General features: G+C 42.0%; 2 protein-coding genes across 2 annotated transcripts in view; both read left to right on the top strand.

Annotated features, from left to right (window-relative positions):
• PDE11A (phosphodiesterase 11A) overlaps positions 1-6,536 on the top strand; it is a 427,170-nt gene extending 420,634 nt beyond the window's left edge. Inside the window, exon 20 of the mRNA XM_024122161.1 lies at positions 6,149-6,536. Coding sequence (XP_023977929.1) covers positions 6,149-6,286 — 138 coding nt within the window. The 3' untranslated portion in view covers positions 6,287-6,536. The remainder of the gene's footprint in view (positions 1-6,148) is intronic.
• Positions 6,537-15,474: 8,938 nt separating this feature from the next.
• On the top strand, positions 15,475-18,403 carry LOC102981961 (tetratricopeptide repeat protein 30A). The gene has a single exon (XM_024122398.2). It carries the CDS (start codon positions 15,677-15,679, stop codon positions 17,672-17,674), a length of 1,998 nt encoding a protein of 665 aa, XP_023978166.1. The 5' UTR covers positions 15,475-15,676; the 3' UTR covers positions 17,675-18,403.
• Positions 18,404-19,301: the final 898 nt, after the last annotated feature.

Genomic DNA, 19,301 nt, shown 5'->3' with positions numbered 1-19,301 from the left:
TAGAAATGGCACTGGACTGACACACGGAGACAATTTGGAAGTAGGATTGAGAGGACTTGGTGATAGTTTGGATGCGGCGGAAGAGGCAGAGGTCACGGATGATCCATAGATTGCTGGGTTGGGCAGTTGGGTGGAGATGGTAATGCTTAGTTCCCTGAGGGAGTAAACCTGAGAGCAGAGGAGGGTTCGGAGGAAGGCGATGAGTTCAGTTCAGGACAATCAGTTCACTGGCTCTGGCCTTTACAACACAATGGAAAAATAGAAGGTTGACAAGCCAATTGGGATTCTTAGCAACTACAGCATTGCAACATGACATGTAAAATTCAGGAATATGTCAGACTCAATGATGAATAATCTTTACCTTTGGGAGCCAAGAAGGATTAGCAGTTCAACAATTCACTAATTTAAAAGTTTGGGTTTGCTGCACAATTAGCCACTTCTCTCTGAAGTCACATAGCTTAAGTAGAAGCCTCCTTTGTTTCTTGGAGATAGGTACTCTTTACACATGTGGCTGGCCAGTCTCGAGAATTCAAGAGAATTTCAGGAGCTGCCGCCACTTGCATGCGTTCTTGCCCCTTCTGTTGATGGTCTGAGCAGAGATGACACCAGCTGGTCATGTCTTCAGTTACTTTCCTTTTCAAAATACCAATGCCCAAGTCAGCTTTTGGACATTTTCACCCAGGAAGTTAAATAATCATGGTAGAAAAGTGATCACATCTTCATTACAGGGATATTGCCTCAAACAAGATATGTGAGAGGGGCTCCAAGTTTATTTTCATATTTTATCAAAAAATTGATATTTAAAAAATATTTTAATTTCTTTCTTCTCTGCCATGCATTGTATTTCTTAGTTTCTGATTATTTCTTTTGGGTAAGGTGGGGATGGAGGACAGCGGAAAATATAATTCTTATTGCCAGCGCTCTGGAAATACATGAGTCAACAATAGGAAGTAAAAACCATCTTCCCTCTTTGTCTTTTAAAAAAATAAATAAATAGCCAGCTCAGATAATTTCCTCAAACTTTTTTAAAGGTATTAATGACGTAGTTGGACATTTTCAGGGTCCAAGAAAATCTGGTTTTAATTTGGTGGTGTTCCTCTCTCCCCTCTGCAAGACTGTAGGTGCAGGGACTTTTTCTAAGAGCATGGCTTTCTCTCCTTAGTCCCCTGTCCCGCACCTGCCTCCATCTGTCCAGCAGTTGAGCTCCAAGAAGTGATTGTGGTCAACTAATAAGCACACATGGGGCCAGATGACAGCAGATGTAGATCCTGATGGCAGCGGGAAAGCAAGAGTCACACTCCTAGCAGCTTGGCGAACTGATAAAAACAAGCTCTCAGCAATAATGGTAATAAGACAGAATACTATATTCATTTCCCAAGGGGCTCATTCTCAGGTTGCTTTTACCGCAGGATCTTGTAGCAGGTCAGAACGTACTGACCCCACTCGTCCTGGCCTTACCCCATCCTCCTGTCACTGCTCTGTAGGTGGAGTAGAGGAGGGGTGCTGTTCCCAGAGATGACTGAGATCCAAAGATACAGGCCTTGTTTCCAGTCTCCCTTGGAGCTCATGGGCTAGTACCCAAGACAGAGTTGTTTAAAACCAATTATAGGGACTTCCACTGCTGGACCAGAGTAACAGGGGGGAAAGAAAACCACCAAAAAACAAAAACAAACAGAAAAATACATAAAATAACAGTTTTCAGACACTGGGCAACAGGCAGCACAATACAGTAATTCCTGAGAAAGGGGAACAAATGAAATGGGCCCTCCAGGTGCCCCAGCTTACTCCCTGGGGAGGGTGTCCAGGCCACAGCACAGGGAGGGGAACCCAGGCAGAGCTCGATGGTCCCACTGAGATGAGGAAGCAGAGCCAGGAATCTGGGGAGGCCAAGGAAGTGAGAGTCCCAAGGGAAGAGCAGCAGAGAAGAGAGGGCTCCAGAGATCTGCAGAGGCCCCTTGAGTCTTCGGTGCTGTTCACCCCAGGCATGTGAGGAAACCACTGATGCTGGAGAGCACCGGCAAAAAGGAGAAGGCAGAGTAATCCTCAGAGCTCACCCAGGCGGGGGAGTAGTCTGTGGTCCCACCACCCAGAATTTTAGAGAAAAACCCTGAAATAGATGAAGTTCTGGGTACAGTTCTCAGAAGATTACTGTCTCGGTAGTGGGGCCAGACTAGCCCTAGACTAAAGGTGCTCTGGACCCACCTAGCAAAGCTTAAAGGCATGCCTCAAAAGGATCGAATTATTATTTCCATGTAACCATCAAAACTGCATTCTCCAATAAAACTGAGAAATGTTTAAAGAAATTTAAAAAAAGAAAAGAAAATCAAGAACCCAACAACGTAAAATTCACAATGTCTGATATCCAGTCAAGAATTGCCAGGCATGCAAAGAAGCAAGAAATCTGACCCATAATAATGAGAAAAAATCAATCAGTACAGACTAAGAAATGACACAGATCATAGAACTGATAAAGAAGGACATTAAGACATTTATTACATTTTATATGTTCAAGAGAGTAGAGGAAAGATTGGGCATGAAAAACAGTCATGGAAGATATAAAAAAAAGACCCAAATCAAACTTCTAGAAGTGAAAACTACAATTTTTAAGAGGAAAACTACGCTAGATAGGATTCACAGCAGATTAAGCTCTGCAGAAGAAAAATTCAGTGGCATAGCAATAGAAAATTGGAATTTGATCCCTCTCCTCTCTATATACTCCAGATGCTAATTTCTACACAGTGTGATTAGTCTCACTCAAGCATTATCATAATAATGTTGTTCCACAAGGTTCTGCTTTCACTCCCTCTCTGAAAGAAACACTGCAAATGATGAGGGAATCAACCTAATTATACATATATACATTTTATATATATATATATATATATATATTCTATGTATTTATGCTTACATAGGCATAAAATGTTTATTGAAGGATACCCAAGAAACTGATAACATGAGTTGCCTCTAGGGAAGGAAACTAAATCTCTGGGGCAGGGATGAAAGGAGATTTTAACACTATGTTTTGTACCCTTTGTATTCATTGGACTAGTGAATGTGTTACTTATTAAAAACATAAATAAAATATGGAATAAACTGTACGTGCTGGTCACAAGTGGACTCAACAGTGGGGTGTGAAAGGAATGAGGAAGCAAGTGGCCCCTCAGCCGCCTGGATGACTAGGTGCCCAGGGCTGTGTCCCCAGGTCAGGCAAGTATCCAGGGTCCTGTCTGTGATGGGCCAGGGTTGGGGAGCTGCAGTGAGCTTGTGAGTCTCAGTGATATCCATACGCAGCCCACGTTGGGTTTTGAGGTCAATAAATCAATCCTGACCTACACTTGGAGCAGCACATGAGTCATCAGCCTACTGCTTAGTAGATTCGAGTTTAAAGGGAGAGCGCCCCAAGGATTAGAACCATCAGGTCGATTACAGGGATATAGTTTTCAGCTCAGTATAAAGAACAACATTCTAAAATCAGACAAAGAGTAAACCGACACCCCCAGCCAGGGAGGTAGTGAGTTCACTGCCTCCGGATGTGTTTAAACACTGAGTGGTCACACCACGGGGATGTCACGGAGGGGACTCAGCATCCTGTGGTGGATGGTGTCACACACATAACCTTTAGAGTCCCTCTGTGTGTATAGGGAGAGTGGGCAGATGGGTGATGTGTCCCCTTGCTCTTTTGCTAAGAGAAGGGTTAGTCAAACGAGACAGAGACCAGTAGCATTTGCACAGAACTCATCGGGTGTCACTCACTGATGAGAAGTTTGTAGGAATACTCATATCTTTCTAAATACTGGGAGCAATTCTCTTGCTGATGGTACATTGCACGTAATCACCGTAAACCTTGGAATTTAGGTTTGTGGATAATCCCTTGTCTTGCTAATAGTCTAATAGCTCCATATTCTTCCAGCTAACTGCATTTATATAACAAATTTATAGTGTAAGAATAATTCTTCAAGATGAGATTCTTGCTACCTTTGCCTAGAACCAGCACCTGACTAGAGGAAAAAGATATTCCAGTATGGCAATTCCGTGTTTAAGGAGAATATGAAACAAAGAGAAGAAGGAATTCTGAGAAATAATGTACCCACTCCAAAAAAATTTTTTTATTCAACACAAAGAAAGCAAGACAGAGAACAAAGAGCTAGATAAAGGAAAGCAATCTGTTTGGGGCTAAGCCAAATAAACTTAAATAGTTTAAGGAATAAAAATTGGTGGAGTAATTCGAATCATGGGCAGGTGCTATGAACGTAATTTAGTAAACGCTCGGGAACCTGCCAAGGAAGAGAAAAATGTGTTGCTTTTGAGATCATTTCCCAGCAGCTATAAAAGAAAACTGATTACAGGAATTTAATAAGTAAAACAGAGCCAGAACTATAGTAATCAAATGAGTTTTTAATTACATTTCATGCAGAAAAAAATTCCAATTTGTGCTCCTGGGATTAAAAAAAAAATAAGTTCTAGAGAAATGCTTTTGTGGCAGGAAAATAACATAAACACTAATTTCCATAGGAATTATAGTAGTCAGTTTAATTAAAAGGCTTAATCAGAGCGAAGAGGAGCCAGTGCCAAACTATACTAAAAACCATGGCATTCGTCGCCACCTCTTACACTATTGCCTAAATAAAAACACTGCACTGAGCAGAACACAGGCACCTGCATTTTTCTCATGGATGTAAAGGGGATTTTGATCACTGTCTGAGTTATTATGTTGCTGTGATTTATTATCATATAGAATAACAAATACATCTGATTTCAAATTAGACGTTGCTTGGTGTGATAAAAATGGCTTATAAAAGAGAGAACATGCTGTGTTTAAGGGACACGCATGTGAGGGGACACCGCCACGGTGGAGCGCTCGCTGCTCAACAGGATCCCTGCGTATTTCTGGGCTTTCAACCCCCCACCTACCTTACATCTAGTTACACTTAACTTGTATTATCCCTGAAACTCCCCAGAGCGGAGGCTTATTTGAGGGGATACTTCAGGTCCTCCTAACAGGTGGTTTGCAGTCATGCTCAGGGGATTCCATCCTCAACAGAAAGAACTATTATTCTTCCTGTTGGAGGACTTGGCTCTGCAGTACCCGCTAACTATGGGTCCGGCTTGGAGAAGGCTTTTCAGGAGATGTCCTGCAACCACGGTGGTTTAGTCACCGGTCACCTTTTGTTCCCCTTGTGATGAACGAGACACACCGGCAGGGTGTCTCCATGGGACTGGGAGTATAATCTGTGGCCACAGAACGTGACCCAAGGCATTAAGCGGGACCATTCCCTTTCCAGGGGCTAAAGCCCCGCAGCCCCGTAATCCCCATTTTCATTCATTGCTTTGTTCCCCCGGAGGAGTGATCCACATTTTGTGAGGCTGAAGGTTTGTACCATTTGGGAGCTGGGGACCCTTTTTTAAAAATAACACAAAATTAAGTGCAAAAAAGAAATATTTAGAAGGGTCTCCTAAAAGAGAGGACCCTGAATCCTGAGCTTCCTTAGCCTTGTGGTCAGTTGGCCTCCAGCCCCACCCTACATTTTCTCTCCCTCCTCTCTCCTGCACCCCTCCACCTGTCCCTCTCTTCCACACCCCTTCTTCTTTTCTCTCGTGTCTATTTCCATGCATATTCTCATGGTGATCTGTACATTTAGCACAGTCCCCAGATCCTGTGCTTTAAAAATGAGCTCCTCTCATCTCAGGATTTTACCTGGCCTTTCTCATTCACGTGAGTCCACCCAGAGTCATCTTTGGTGGAGCAAATGGTAGGTTTATTCCTGTAAAAATTTCAGTACCTGATCTATTGAGATCTGGAGCCCTCCCTAGCAGGCAAAGATACACATACTAGTAGACCGGGTGAGCTGCATATTTTGTTTCCTGTTTGATGTGAATTTAAAACAGGATCATAATCAACTTGGCTGGCACCCCCTGGAGGAGTACACAGACATCTGTCTTATTTTTTCATTTTCTATATAAGCCCTATTAATACAATACAATGGTGCTAAGTGCATATTTACTTCCTGAAAAATAGCTCATGTTTACCAAAATAATCATCACTTTCATTTCTTACAGCCAGTTGCCATTCTCCTCACAGCTGAAAGCTAGAAAATCATGGCAGTGACTCCGGTTCCCCTCTCCCCCTCCTGCTTTTGTTATATTTTAGGCATTGGTGAAGGTCAATGTGAAACTGAAGCCGATGCTGGATTCGGTGGCTGCCAACAGAAGTAAGTGGGAAGAGTTGCACCAGAAAAGGCTGCTCGTCTCTTCGGCTGCCTCTGCCCCTCTGTCAATCTCATGGTGACAGGAGATGACAGAGACTAACCCTCCAGGTCAGCCGTGGCTGTGAAATGACTTGGTCCTCAAGAGCCAGCTTCAGTCCCACCACAGCATTCTTTTGTTCCTTTAAGCTCAAACAGACATAAAGTCTCAGGGTTGTGCTAGGAAGCATGCCTGGGCTTTTACCCTGCAGTGTGGTGTCAGCAGAAAGGACAGAGGAGGAGGTGGGCCAGGGAGCACATGCCCCAGGACACTCACCTCTCCCTGAGGAACACACATGGGCTGAGACGAAGATTCTGGGCAGCGGGCCACTTGGGTCCAGGACCTGAGGACGGTTGGCCCTGCTCACTCTGAGCCGAGGGAACGCTGAACAGTGAAGGCGTCATTAGCGCTGCTTCATGTTGTGTATGGCTGTTCTGTTTGTTACAAGCCAAACAATGCCTGCCTTTGCATCCTCTCCTGAGCTCCCCCTTTTGCACCAGACTGTCCCAAGAATCCCAATTGGTATTCTGTAGAGATATCTTATTTTTAATCCTAAAGCTTCTAAATGATGGATCAGAGCCTTTAGAATCGCCTACCTAAAAGAGAAACTATATTATCCTTACAAAAACCAGCCATTCCCAGTTTTCCCCTAAAATGGTCTATAGTAGGAAGACAGCAAATGTGTTTGTCTGATTGGCGTTTAGACAAGATTCATAACATTGTATTGGGATTGTGGTCCCCTTTTTCAGTTTTTTAATTCAACCTTCATTGTAGACCAAGTCTTCTCCCAGAAGGAATGGATTAATAGACTTTAATTAAAGTAAGGCTGAAAGGAAATCTATAGGTGGATTTAACACAAATGATACATGAACATTCAGAACTATTTCCAACAGTGAGACATTTCACAGGACACAGCAGAGCCACGGAGAATGATCACTGCCTACCTGGAGCTCTCTTAGTGGTGAGTTTCAGTATAAAATGGAAGGGTACTACCAGTGCCAACCTAAAGCCAAATGGAAAGGTCCCCAATTTTGGATTTTTCCTTAAGTGTAAGATATAATGCTTGAAAGGTTAAGAAACAACAGTCTAGGCAGAGAACAGATATTCTATAGAAAGCTAGGTTTATAGTAGATAAGAATAAGCTATATTAAATAGATGCAATGACTGGAAAGCTGGGAGACTGAGGACATGGTATGCCTTATCCAAAGAACACTGGGCCAGAAGCTACACTTGTACCCCAGGTTTGGCACTGTTCACTGGATGGCTTTAGACAAGTCACTTAACTTCTCCCAGCCTTTTCCCTCATTTGTCAAATGAGATTACACTAGGAAATTATTTTCAAACATGATTTAACCTTAGGACTCTTTGTTCAAATAAATCTTACAAAGAATCCCCAAGACATAAAACATCTAAAAGCCCAAGTCCTCAGTTTGAAGCTGGGTTGGGAGAGCCAGAGCCCCTACAAATCTTCATTTCTTTGATTACATACCTAGTAGCCCATAATCGGGCTCTGAGGAGTTTGAAAATCTCTGGACCAGATGAACCTTGAAGTCCATTCCAGCTCTAAAAAATCTAAAATTTTCAAACCATTTTTGTTTTTGTTGCTCGTCAGTGTCAGTTATTAACTTTACTACTCAAAGGGGCCAAGTTCCACCAAGGACATTTTTTTCCTGGCGCACAGTAGACATCTGGGAAATGTTTAAAGAATGGGTAAATTAAAGTAGCAAAACAGAAGTAAGGGAAGAGTAGGTACCCATGGGGAAGAAGGAAGATTCTATATGGCCAGAAATAGAGTAAAAGAGAATTATAAACCAGGCAAATGGGGGGAAGAGAAGGAGGAGGAGGAAAAAAAGGAGGAGGAGGAGGGGAAGCAAGAGAAAACAACTAACAAGGAAGAGATAGGGACTGAGGCAGGTGGTAAGAGAACTGATAAAGGGAAGGTGAACGTCAATCCAAACAAAGAAAAATGGCGTGTCTTACCAAAAAATGAGGGTACAGAATCCTATCATCAATTGCCTAGAAAAGAGAGATACTTGAGCAGGGAGGGGGTTGACAAAAGAGAGAAGGAAGGAGTAGGAACCCTAAAAAACAATGTGCCCAGCTACCTTTTACAGCTGTCTCTGCGGGGAAGACTGGAGAAACTAGAGGAGAAAATGAGTGCAGGAAAAACTGCCTCCACAGAGCAGGTAAGAGGAGGTTGTTCAGATTTATGGATTTTATTAAGCCAGTTTTCTGAATCACTCTGCTATAAAGGAAGACAGCTTCTGCCGGGCTGTCTCCCTCCTTCAGGTGAGGAACAAAGCGGGGGTGGAGGTAGGGACGGACGCTGGTCGTGTGTCTGCAGCTCAGAAGCACTGCAGGTGTTTCTAGCTATTGTGTCACATCATGTTTATATCACAAGTGGGAATTGAAAATCAGTCCATGTGAGGCAGAGATGAACCCACATCTGTCATCCTCCCCAACGATAAATAAATAGCCCAGACAGACGGATGCCAGTGTATCTAGAGCAAAATTTGAAAGCATGTGCTTTATGATAAAACTAGACCCAGGGTCCAGTGGAGACTGCAGGTAGCTACACGCACTGTGGCTACCCTGAACGTTGATGCTGCATGTTGCTAAGGGGAATGTAATTTATGGCACAAACCCTACGGCTTCCACTAAGGTTGAGTTTTCCTCTAATTTTCTTTCCTTTTTATTGGCTTCACTGCGTGGTTGCCAATAGCAACACCCACTGGTAGCAAGAGCAGCTCAACACCATTGCAACCTGCCATACAGTGGAGCCCTGACAATGTCAACCATCAATCAAGCAGCTGTTTGTAATTGCCTCCATCTATTTCTCCTGTCTCGAGGTATCTTTCCTCTTGGGGGTCAAAATTCAGAAACTGCTGACTAATGCCCCGTCTGTTCCTACACAACCATGAAACAGTAGAAAAGAGGGTAGCAGCCTCCCTGGTGCCAACAACCCAGAGGGTTAGAGGTTGAACTCTTGGGCGTTTGAGGTATTTTTAATCCCTTTTCTAATGTATAACTTTCCACGAATTTGGGATATGTGTGGTTACCCATATAATCTGCTTTTCCAAAATAGAGAAGGAGAAATTTTCCCAATCCTTATTATTGTTTACTTCCTATTGGAGGAAGGCATCTGAAATGTGAGCCTTCTTATAAAACCTACAACTGACCAGATTTTGTGCGCTTCCTCAGGTCTCTTGGCATTAATGGTTGAAATGACTTCATCCTACTTTCTCCACGAAGTGTATTTTTTTCAGGCAGGCTATTTATAATTTTATTAGTCAGTATGTGGATAATACATGCACAACCTACAATGTAGCTGGCAATCCCAACCAGGAGGGATGGCTTGGCAAACTGTAAAGGGCACTACCCCAGTGCACAGTGGATGGGGCTCCCCCAAGCCTGGCCATCGGCCAGACCTGTTATCTTGGGACTCTCAGGTCTTGGGTTTTCCACTTATAAAATAAAAGCACTGACTTTTATTCAGTTCGTTTCTGCACCAAAGGACCAAGCTGTATTTAACTTTAAAAAATTGTTCCACATAACTGTCTTATTCACTCTTCTCAAAAAAGATACGAGCAAAGAGGTCATCTCCTCACTAAAGACAAAATTAAAAGTTACATATATGGAGTAGATACAAAAACAACCTTATCACAAATATGTCTGAGCCTGCCTCTAGTGATCACGAAAGACATGGTCATCAGTACGTGGTTATAGGTACAAAAATATACCCTTTTATTTCATAAAGGACAACTTTAGATTATCTCATATCATAGATATCCCATAAATGGTAGTCAGTTTAATTTACAATTTATAAAGTGAGTCAAAAGAAGTTAAAATTGCATGTGTGCTTTCTGTTTCTAACATCTAAGCTGTCTACACATTTCCAGGTATTTTATATTTGTATACACATTGGGTTGGGTTGGAAATCTTTAAAATTTTGTTAGTGAAATAACATTATGTAATATTAACGCTACAAGAATTCAGTTGCTTTTTTCATGTATCAAAATTTATCATATTTGATCCACTTACCTGAAGTCATTAAACACAGTCTGCTCAATTTACTTTGTGGTAGAATTATTTTAAAATCCATTTCTCCTGCTGACTCTTAATGAATTGCACAGAGATAAATAAAATAAATAAAATAAAATAAAATTCATCCCCATTAATAGTGTGAAAAACTCCTCTCAAGCAGGACAGAAATCTAAATATATTAAGGGAAGATTTACATCTAAAGAAAAATGTTTTGGCTGGAAAAAAATAAACACTCAAAAAGGATTCATAAAAGCAAAAGAGCAAAACCTAATTTGGGACCCTAAAAACTCTGGCAATGCCAGTGAAGTTTCATTGTCTGCTTCAGAATAACAGTCTCTGAAACTGTCGTTCTGCCACATGCTGTAAAGAACTCCCAAAACTCAAATGTCACAGGAAATTTAAAGGTTGAGTCTGACTATAAGAAGGCCAAAATTTCATAAGTTTCGTAAGTGAGCAATAATAGAATAAAACACCTAGATGGCAGAAATAAAGTGTCTGGGGAATTTCATGTTGAGTACTTGGATTTAACAATGCCTGAGGTCCTGCTTACGTCACTTGTGTACCTTTTCCTCAGCTGGTAATTTGGTGTTGGACATCTTTTCTAATTTAATTTTGAATGTTCTTGCATATTTAGTCCATCTCTCAACAGTGCTAAAGATAAGTTATTTATCTGTGTAGCATATCTCTACCAATGTCATTGAATGTATACACTGGCACAGAAATATGTTTGTTTTATTAAGTAAATGAAGTATTTGCTATAAAAAAAAATGTGTTATTTCAGGCCACCATTTACCTTTGTGTTCATTTGCTGTGTGCGTACGTCTGTGTTTAGGATCTCGATTATTTTTTTCTTTAGATTTAGATTAAATCATATTTAAATGAATTTTAAAAAACACAAACAGCATTGTATGGAAACAGGAGTTTAGGTTTTGGCTAATCTCATTCCCTTGGTGAAAAATGCTTTTGCCATTTTATTTTGATGTACAATCATCTAAAAAGGGTCCCCTACTGATTTGATTCCTAATTATTATTGTTTTACACAAACGAAGGGAAATATGTCTTCAACTGAGTTGTCTGACGTCACTCCATTTGTGTAGACTTCCCAAGCTGAGGTGTCATTATAAGAATACTACATTATAGACTGTTTGCCCATTTCACAAGCATCTAATCTATGATTTGGAAACTGCTTTAAGAGACCTAAATATCTTTGTTTTTAATAAAATGCTTAAAGTTTAACTAAAGCTCTGGAATAATCTTTATTTCTCTTAGGAAGGACGATTTAAGGACTGAACGAGGCAAGCATGCATCCGAATACCTACGATTTAAATTTTGACTGTCAATTTAGCCCATTAACCTTGTCCTCATCTGTGATGTTTGCCTGTGTGAGAGGGATAGTGGGACAGCCCTGTCCACGGAGCATTTTAAAGATGACAAAAGGTTCTTTGAATTATTGAGGTTTTCCTGGAGGGATAAGAGTCTGCAGCCCAATGCAGACGGGTTCCCGTGTCTGTTACAGATTGCTCAAATTTGCGTGGGCAATTTCACAGGGGGATCGCATCGATGCAGGGCCTCCAGCCACTGACGCCATACAATTACACAATGGCTTCGGTGCTTAAACTTTAAAATTCTTACACCATTGTGCCTGTTCTATTAGAACTGCAGCAAATGATCCAAAGCCAATTCAAATGACTGGAGAGGAGGTGCTCAGGGGGAGAGGGAAGAGGTGCAGTGTGGCCCCTACTGGCCAGCTTAAGCAATCACCAATCCCCCCCGTGCTGAGGCGACCACAGGCTTCTTTGTGCTTTGCAGTCCATGCTTTTCAAGTGAGGCCAACAGTTAAAATTACCTAATTCACAGAAGGGCTGTGAGGATTAATGAGGGAAGTTAGGCGAAGCAGGACCTGGTCCTGGTACAGAAAGTCCTGCATAAACACAGGGGCTTAGAGTAGCTCTTTGTTTGGATGGTTGATTGATCTCTTTAAATGTCAATATCCACAGTTGTGCCTTCTCTGGTAATTCCATTTATAAACCACATTTTGTGCTCTTCCTAACAAGTTAATTTAGGTAATAACACCACAAGCCCCCAAATATAAGCTACTTGATTTTTTTAAAAAAAAGGTATATCCAAGAAGGAAATCTAATTAAAATACTAATAAAGCTGGAACTGCCAGTGAAAGGAGAATTCATAATGAGGTTAAATGTCTTATCATCTGAGCATAAATGTTCCCAAATGTTGATTTGGGAACAGTTACATTACCAATCAGTTACATTACCAATTTGACACTAATTTATTCTTTCTGCCTTCTTTATGGTGGAAGATTGGGGGGTGGGAAGGAAGAAGCAAGGGGACTGAACCATCAAACTGGCCATCCTGAAGAAAATGGCCTAGAATGAAAGGGAAGAGAAATAACAACTGGAAAATGGTTTTGCAGAAGGTCTTTCTTTATCAAGGAAATTGTCTGACCACAGCTGTGGTTGTTGAGATGTTCATAAAGTACCAATGTTTACCAACAGGAAGTGATTACATTTAGAGGATAAATAAGAAAACATAACTTCCAACTAGTTTTACAAGAGAATGTCAAACAGATTATACATACAAATAGAATATGGAATTTGGTCATCTCACATTTTGACAAGCAGAAACATAAGCATGTTAAGAACTTTAGCTCCTATACATTTTGCCCGAATGGAATTCTACATGGTAAACATGCCTCCCTTTATGCAGCAAAATCCACCCTGAGCCCAACACTGCTTTCCTAAAGTCTAATTCCTTTCAATAAGGCACTAAATCTTTTTATTGCAACCACAAAATTCTTTCTTATTGCTAGAAATGGTACAATACACTAACGTTTTTGATACATGCTCCAGCTTTCCAAGATTCTGTTGGAAACAAAATGATCCTTTATGACATTTTATAATCTTCCACCCCATTTACTGCTTTCCAGAATTTCTATCATTAATTAAAGGGCCTTCTTTCACCATCCCCCTCCCAAAAAAACCCTAATCTATTCCCCAACTGCCTGTCATAGACTAAATAAAAGTCAGTCTATCACAGCAGCAGGGATGGTCATGCCAATTTCACAGCGTGATTTGTGCACTCATTTCATTTTGCAAATGACCCTGCCCTCCATCTGTCTAAGCCGAATGTCCTGCTTTTTCCAAGCCAGGCCTCAGGAGCAGCAGCACATGAAATAAGGAGGAAGGCACAGAATGTCTCCCTCCTGCCCGCTTCAGCAGCCACACTCACAGACAGGTACCAGCACAAAGAGGGGAACCTCAACTGATGCCTGTAGGGATTGGAGAAATTTGGGGGAGAGCAGAGAGTCCTTCTATTTTGCTTACATTCCCAAGAAGCCATTTGAAGGTGAATGCTTTCATGGTGCGAATAGAACTCTGAAAATCAGACTGATAGACTAAAGATATAAAAGGCAATTTTCCATTTCCAGGTTCTGTCATGTTACCTTGATTTACAATAGCACCTCACCCAAAGTATCAGGTCATACATAAGGATTTTAAAATACTGAGCCTGAGTTTCCAAGAGACAAGTGTAGTCAGGCAGCCATAAAAGTGAAGATCCTCCCCCAGCCACCTACCCACTCCCCAATTACTGAGCAGCACTAGCAAGCGTCCCTCAACCCACAAACCTCCCTGAGTTGAAGGCCCTAAAAGAGTGCGCCCAGGGATCAGGTTGAAAGAAGTCTTGGAATAGAGTTATGGTGGACCCCATCAGCTGCTTTCTCTGGGGATCTTAGGTGGGCCAGAATGCCACTCAACACGTCTGAAATGGGTACAGTTTGTCCCTTTCTCAGTATTCATGAAGTGGAAGGTTCCTTGTCTGGTCCCACCCAGCAGGACAGACCTCTGTCAATTTCTCAGCAGGGAAGACTGAATGAGTATATAAAGTCAGTTGCTTTATGATACAAGCAATCACATGCCTGCAGAAGTCCCCTGCCAGCTATACTGGGTGACTAGGAACTATACCACCCCCACTAGTTATTGCCTAACACCTGCTCACAGCTGCAAATCAGATCTGGAAGTTCAAATTTCTACTGCCCACACCAAGTTGGTTCGTTGTTTTAATGGAGGAAAAAAAGACACTAATGTTCCAGAGTACAATGTGGCAGCAAACACTGGGCCTTTACAAACTCATCTATAGGAAATAAACGTTATAGGTTACAAGCAGTCACTATTTCCTACTGAAACTATCCGCTGGATATCATGGCACTGCTGCTAACTACCTAGCTGTGTGGTCTTGAGCAAATTATTTAAAACTTTGTAGTGCACAGATTCCATATCTGTAATATACAGATCACACGGTGGTCATTAAGATTAGAAATAATCTTAATGTGTAAATTGTCGTAGGGCCATACAATATGGTTGGTGTTGGCTCTGGAATTTATACATAGAAAAGATGTTATGGGCAGCAAAAGGACTTGCATTGAAGCCTTTAAGTATATAGCAAATACATGATTTTATTCGTACGCCGTTTATCTTAGATACTAGATAGTCCAAGGCAGATCATGGACGACCAATGGAGATGCAGGGAGATCAAGGAAGACCGGTTTCTTATTTGTAGTGAAAGTTGGAGGGCCAGGCCAATAGATATGGCCAAGATAAAACGCCAACATCTGCTCATTAGTAACTGTTTGGGGTGAGGGGGGAACACCTGTATCTAAAATTAAACGTCTCCCAATACCAGATAATATTCACAAAACCATTTCCCGTCGTTAATTTGTGGAAACGACAAAAATAAGAACTATTATTACCCTCTGCATTTATGTCTTAGAAAGTGTGCCCTCAAGGCAGCTTAAAAAGAGAAGCTACTATAATTCCAGGAGAATGCCAAAGAGATATTCCACCTTTTCCTTCCCATTAAAATACAAAAACAACCCGCGAAACGACGCCATTAGTATGTACTGCAAAGTGTGTAAGGCTAAAATCGCAAGGGATTTCGGACCGCAAACCTTTCTTCCCGCGAAGAGACAGGTGACACAGCAGGCAGCCAGCAACTCTCAATCAACCTCAACACTAAAGAAAGACAAGTGAAACCTCATCTCCCCGCAACCAAGGGTCCGTCCCGCAGAGACTACACCTCCCAGAATGCAGCGCGGCCACGTCCCGACGTCGGCGACATCGGACCGGTGCATGCCGGGAAGTAGAGTTTCCGTTTCTGAACTGCCACGAGGCCTTTCATCTCTCTTGCTGGACTCACGACCTTTGCAGCCCAGAGTCTTCGAGGGCCAATACAGTAGTTTAATGATTCACCTCAGTGATTCCCTTATATTCCTTACGGAGTTTTTCTCTTGCAAAGCAATATCCGGACAAGCAGCCTTCCGTTTCCGGTTGCCACGTTGCCGTGGTAACTGGGACGCACAGCCGCGGAGAAGGTTATGGCGGGGCTGAGCTGTGCGCCCGTCCCCGACGGGGAGTTCACCGCGGTCGTGTACCGGCTCATCCGGGATGCCCGCTACGCCGAGGCCGTGCAGCTGCTGGGCGGAGAGCTCCAGCGGAGCCCGAGGAGCCGCGCGGGCCTGTCGCTGCTGGGCTACTGCTACTACCGCCTGCAGGAGTTCGCGCTGGCCGCCGAGTGCTATGAGCAGCTGGGCCAGCTGCACCCGGAGCTGGAGCAGTACCGCCTGTACCAGGCCCAGGCCCTGTACAAGGCCTGCCTTTACCCAGAGGCCACCCGCGTCGCCTTCCTCCTCCTGGACAACCCCGCCTACCACAACCGGGTCCTCCGTCTCCAAGCCGCGATCAAGTACAGCGAGGGCGATCTGCCCGGGGCCAGGAGCCTGGTGGAGCAGCTACTGAGTGGGGAAGGAGGCGAAGACAGCGGGGGCGAGAACGAGCTCGATGGCCAGGTCAACCTGGGCTGTTTGCTCTACAAGGAGGGACATTATGAAGCCGCGTGTTCCAAGTTCTCTGCTGCCTTGCAGGCTTCGGGCTACCGGCCTGACCTTTCCTACAACCTGGCTTTGGCCTATTACAGCAGCCGGCAGTATGCATCCGCACTGAAGCATATCGCCGACATTATTGAGCACGGCATCCGCCAGCACCCAGAGCTGGGTGTGGGCATGACCACTGAGGGCATTGATGTTCGAAGTGTTGGCAACACCTTAGTCCTTCACCAGACCGCTCTGGTGGAAGCCTTCAACCTCAAGGCCGCCATAGAATACCAACTGAGAAACTATGAGGTGGCCCAGGAAACCCTCACAGATATGCCTCCGAGGGCAGAGGAAGAGTTAGACCCTGTGACCCTGCACAACCAGGCGCTAATGAACATGGATGCCAGGCCTACAGAAGGGTTTGAGAAGCTACAGTTTTTGCTCCAACAGAATCCCTTTCCCCCAGAGACCTTTGGCAACCTGTTGCTGCTCTACTGTAAATATGAGTATTTTGACCTGGCAGCAGATGTGCTGGCAGAGAATGCCCATTTGACCTACAAGTTCCTCACACCCTATCTCTATGACTTCTTGGATGCCATGATCACTTGCCAGACAGCTCCTGAAGAGGCTTTCATTAAGCTTGATGGGCTAGCAGGGATGCTGACTGAACAGCTCCGGAGACTCACCAAACAAGTGCAGGAAGCAAGACACAATAGAGATGATGAAGCTGTCAAAAAGGCAGTGAATGAATATGATGACACCCTTGAGAAGTATATTCCCGTGCTGATGGCCCAGGCCAAAATATACTGGAACCTTGAAAATTATCCAGTGGTGGAAAAGATCTTCCGCAAATCTGTGGAATTCTGTAATGACCATGATGTGTGGAAGCTGAATGTGGCTCATGTTCTGTTCATGCAGGAAAACAAATACAAAGAAGCCATAGGTTTTTATGAGCCCATAGTCAAGAAGCATTATGACAACATCCTGAATGTCAGTGCTATTGTGCTGGCTAACCTGTGTGTTTCATATATTATGACAAGTCAAAATGAAGAAGCCGAGGAGTTGATGAGGAAGATAGAAAAGGAGGAAGAGCAGCTCTCCTATGAGGACCCAGATAAGAAAATCTACCATCTCTGCATCGTGAATTTGGTGATAGGGACGCTTTATTGTGCCAAAGGAAATTATGACTTTGGTATTTCTCGGGTTATCAAAAGCTTGGAACCTTATAATAAAAAACTGGGAACTGACACCTGGTATTACGCCAAAAGATGCTTCCTGTCATTATTAGAAAACATGTCAAAACACATGATTGTGCTTCGTGACAGTGTTATTCAAGAATGTGTCCAATTTCTAGAACACTGTGAACTTTATGGCAGGAACATACCTGCTGTTATTGAACAACCCCTGGAAGAAGAAAGAATGCATATTGGAAAGAATACAGTCACTTATGAATCCAGACAATTAAAAGCTTTGATTTATGAGATTATAGGTTGGAATATGTAGTAATGTCTAATAATGGCTTTTATCAAAATGGCTCTGTTAACTATACATATTTGCAACTCTTTTATCTGTGTTTGTCCTTTGGCATCTTCACATTTGTTTTATGCTGAAATTTGTACACTTTTGAGATTATAATTAAAATAATTTAGATGTATCTTTTGCAAAACCTCACAAAAGAATTATAATAAAAAGAACTTGAACCCTAGAAGGATTTATGAAAAATTCAAAAATGAATGGGGAAGTGTGTCTAATAGTATTTGTAATGCCTATGTTCTCTCTCCTTTGTATCTTTTGTGTTTTGCTATATCCTGAAGAAATCCTGCATGAGAAGATTATATCATCCAGAGACCAGGCACTATCAAGTCCAGAACTCAATTAATGTATAGAACATCTGGACATTAATAATAGGGTTTCACATTATACTTCAACAATTTACCCTTAAGTAACAGTAACTGGTAATGCATACATTTTGCATAGATTTTAGTATGTCTTGGCAGAATTTTCCAATACAATTGTAATGTTTTATGTAACAAAAATTCCTTATGTTCTAAATTTTTTTTTAATCTGTAAGATTCAGTAGGAAATCTTGTGCCATAGTAAAACTATGGTGCTATGGTGTGGAGACAATAAACAATTGACAAATTTCCATGGTTTTCTTTTGTCCATTTGTGAATAATTTGAATATATAATCTTACTCTTTTCATAATTGATCTTTAACAGTGATTAATAACAAGTGCCCTCAGAACTCAGTTCTTAATTCTTGTTTCTACTTAAGACACATTAATACTGGACTTTGTTTTTATGTTGTAGCCTTTTGGAAAAGGAAAAATATTCTATGCTATTCCAATTACCCTAAAAAACTCTCCTACTCATACCATAGAATAGTATCAATGGATTCTGAAAACTTATCTGTTAGATTCATAATGCCAGTTTCATAGTCAAAACTCAATAGTGTTTGGGGGTTCTCACTGTGAACCCTACTAATTCTGCATAGACATTTAATTTTCTATAAGCTACAAGAACTTTACTGTTTGTTTCCCCAACCCCTTACACCTTTGCTCTTCATAAAAGTAACTGTCATGCTCACTTGATCTGGTTTAGAAAAAGTCAAAAGCATTAGGTTGAATCATATGAAATTGCTGATTTTGAAAGTTTTCAGCCTATAAAAATAGCAATTCCCATGGATCAACCTAATAGCTCTCGATGAACAGTAGGAATTCCTGCTATAATAATTTTCTTTTTCTTTCACAGAGGAAACAGCTATATAGGTACCCAGATAAAGCATGCTGAGAAGAATTCTTCTGTAGCATGACATCTTTGGGTACTGAAATTCTATCATAATCTGTGTGAGAATTTGGCTCATAGTGACTTCTACTGCATGGGATGGAGTTTATGTCATCTTCTGGTCTGTTATCTGAGCTGGTACCATTTATCTAGTTGATGGTGATGGTCTCATATTTGGAAGGAAACTGAAGGGATTATTAAATGAATTAATATGCTGTACATTGGAGGAAATTTTCCATTTGCTTAAGAAGTATAGAAAACATACAGTGTCCTCACTCAAGTAAAGGACTCCTTTCCAAACCTAATGGTTCCTTCTATTACAAATTAACTTCTGGAGCATGTAAAG

The sequence above is a fragment of the Physeter macrocephalus genome, chromosome 2, assembly GCF_002837175.3.
Source record: "Physeter macrocephalus isolate SW-GA chromosome 2, ASM283717v5, whole genome shotgun sequence".
Taxonomy (NCBI): Eukaryota; Metazoa; Chordata; class Mammalia; order Artiodactyla; family Physeteridae; genus Physeter; species Physeter macrocephalus.
Note: the sequence above shows the minus strand (reverse complement) of the source record. Positions and strands in the feature narration are given on the sequence as shown.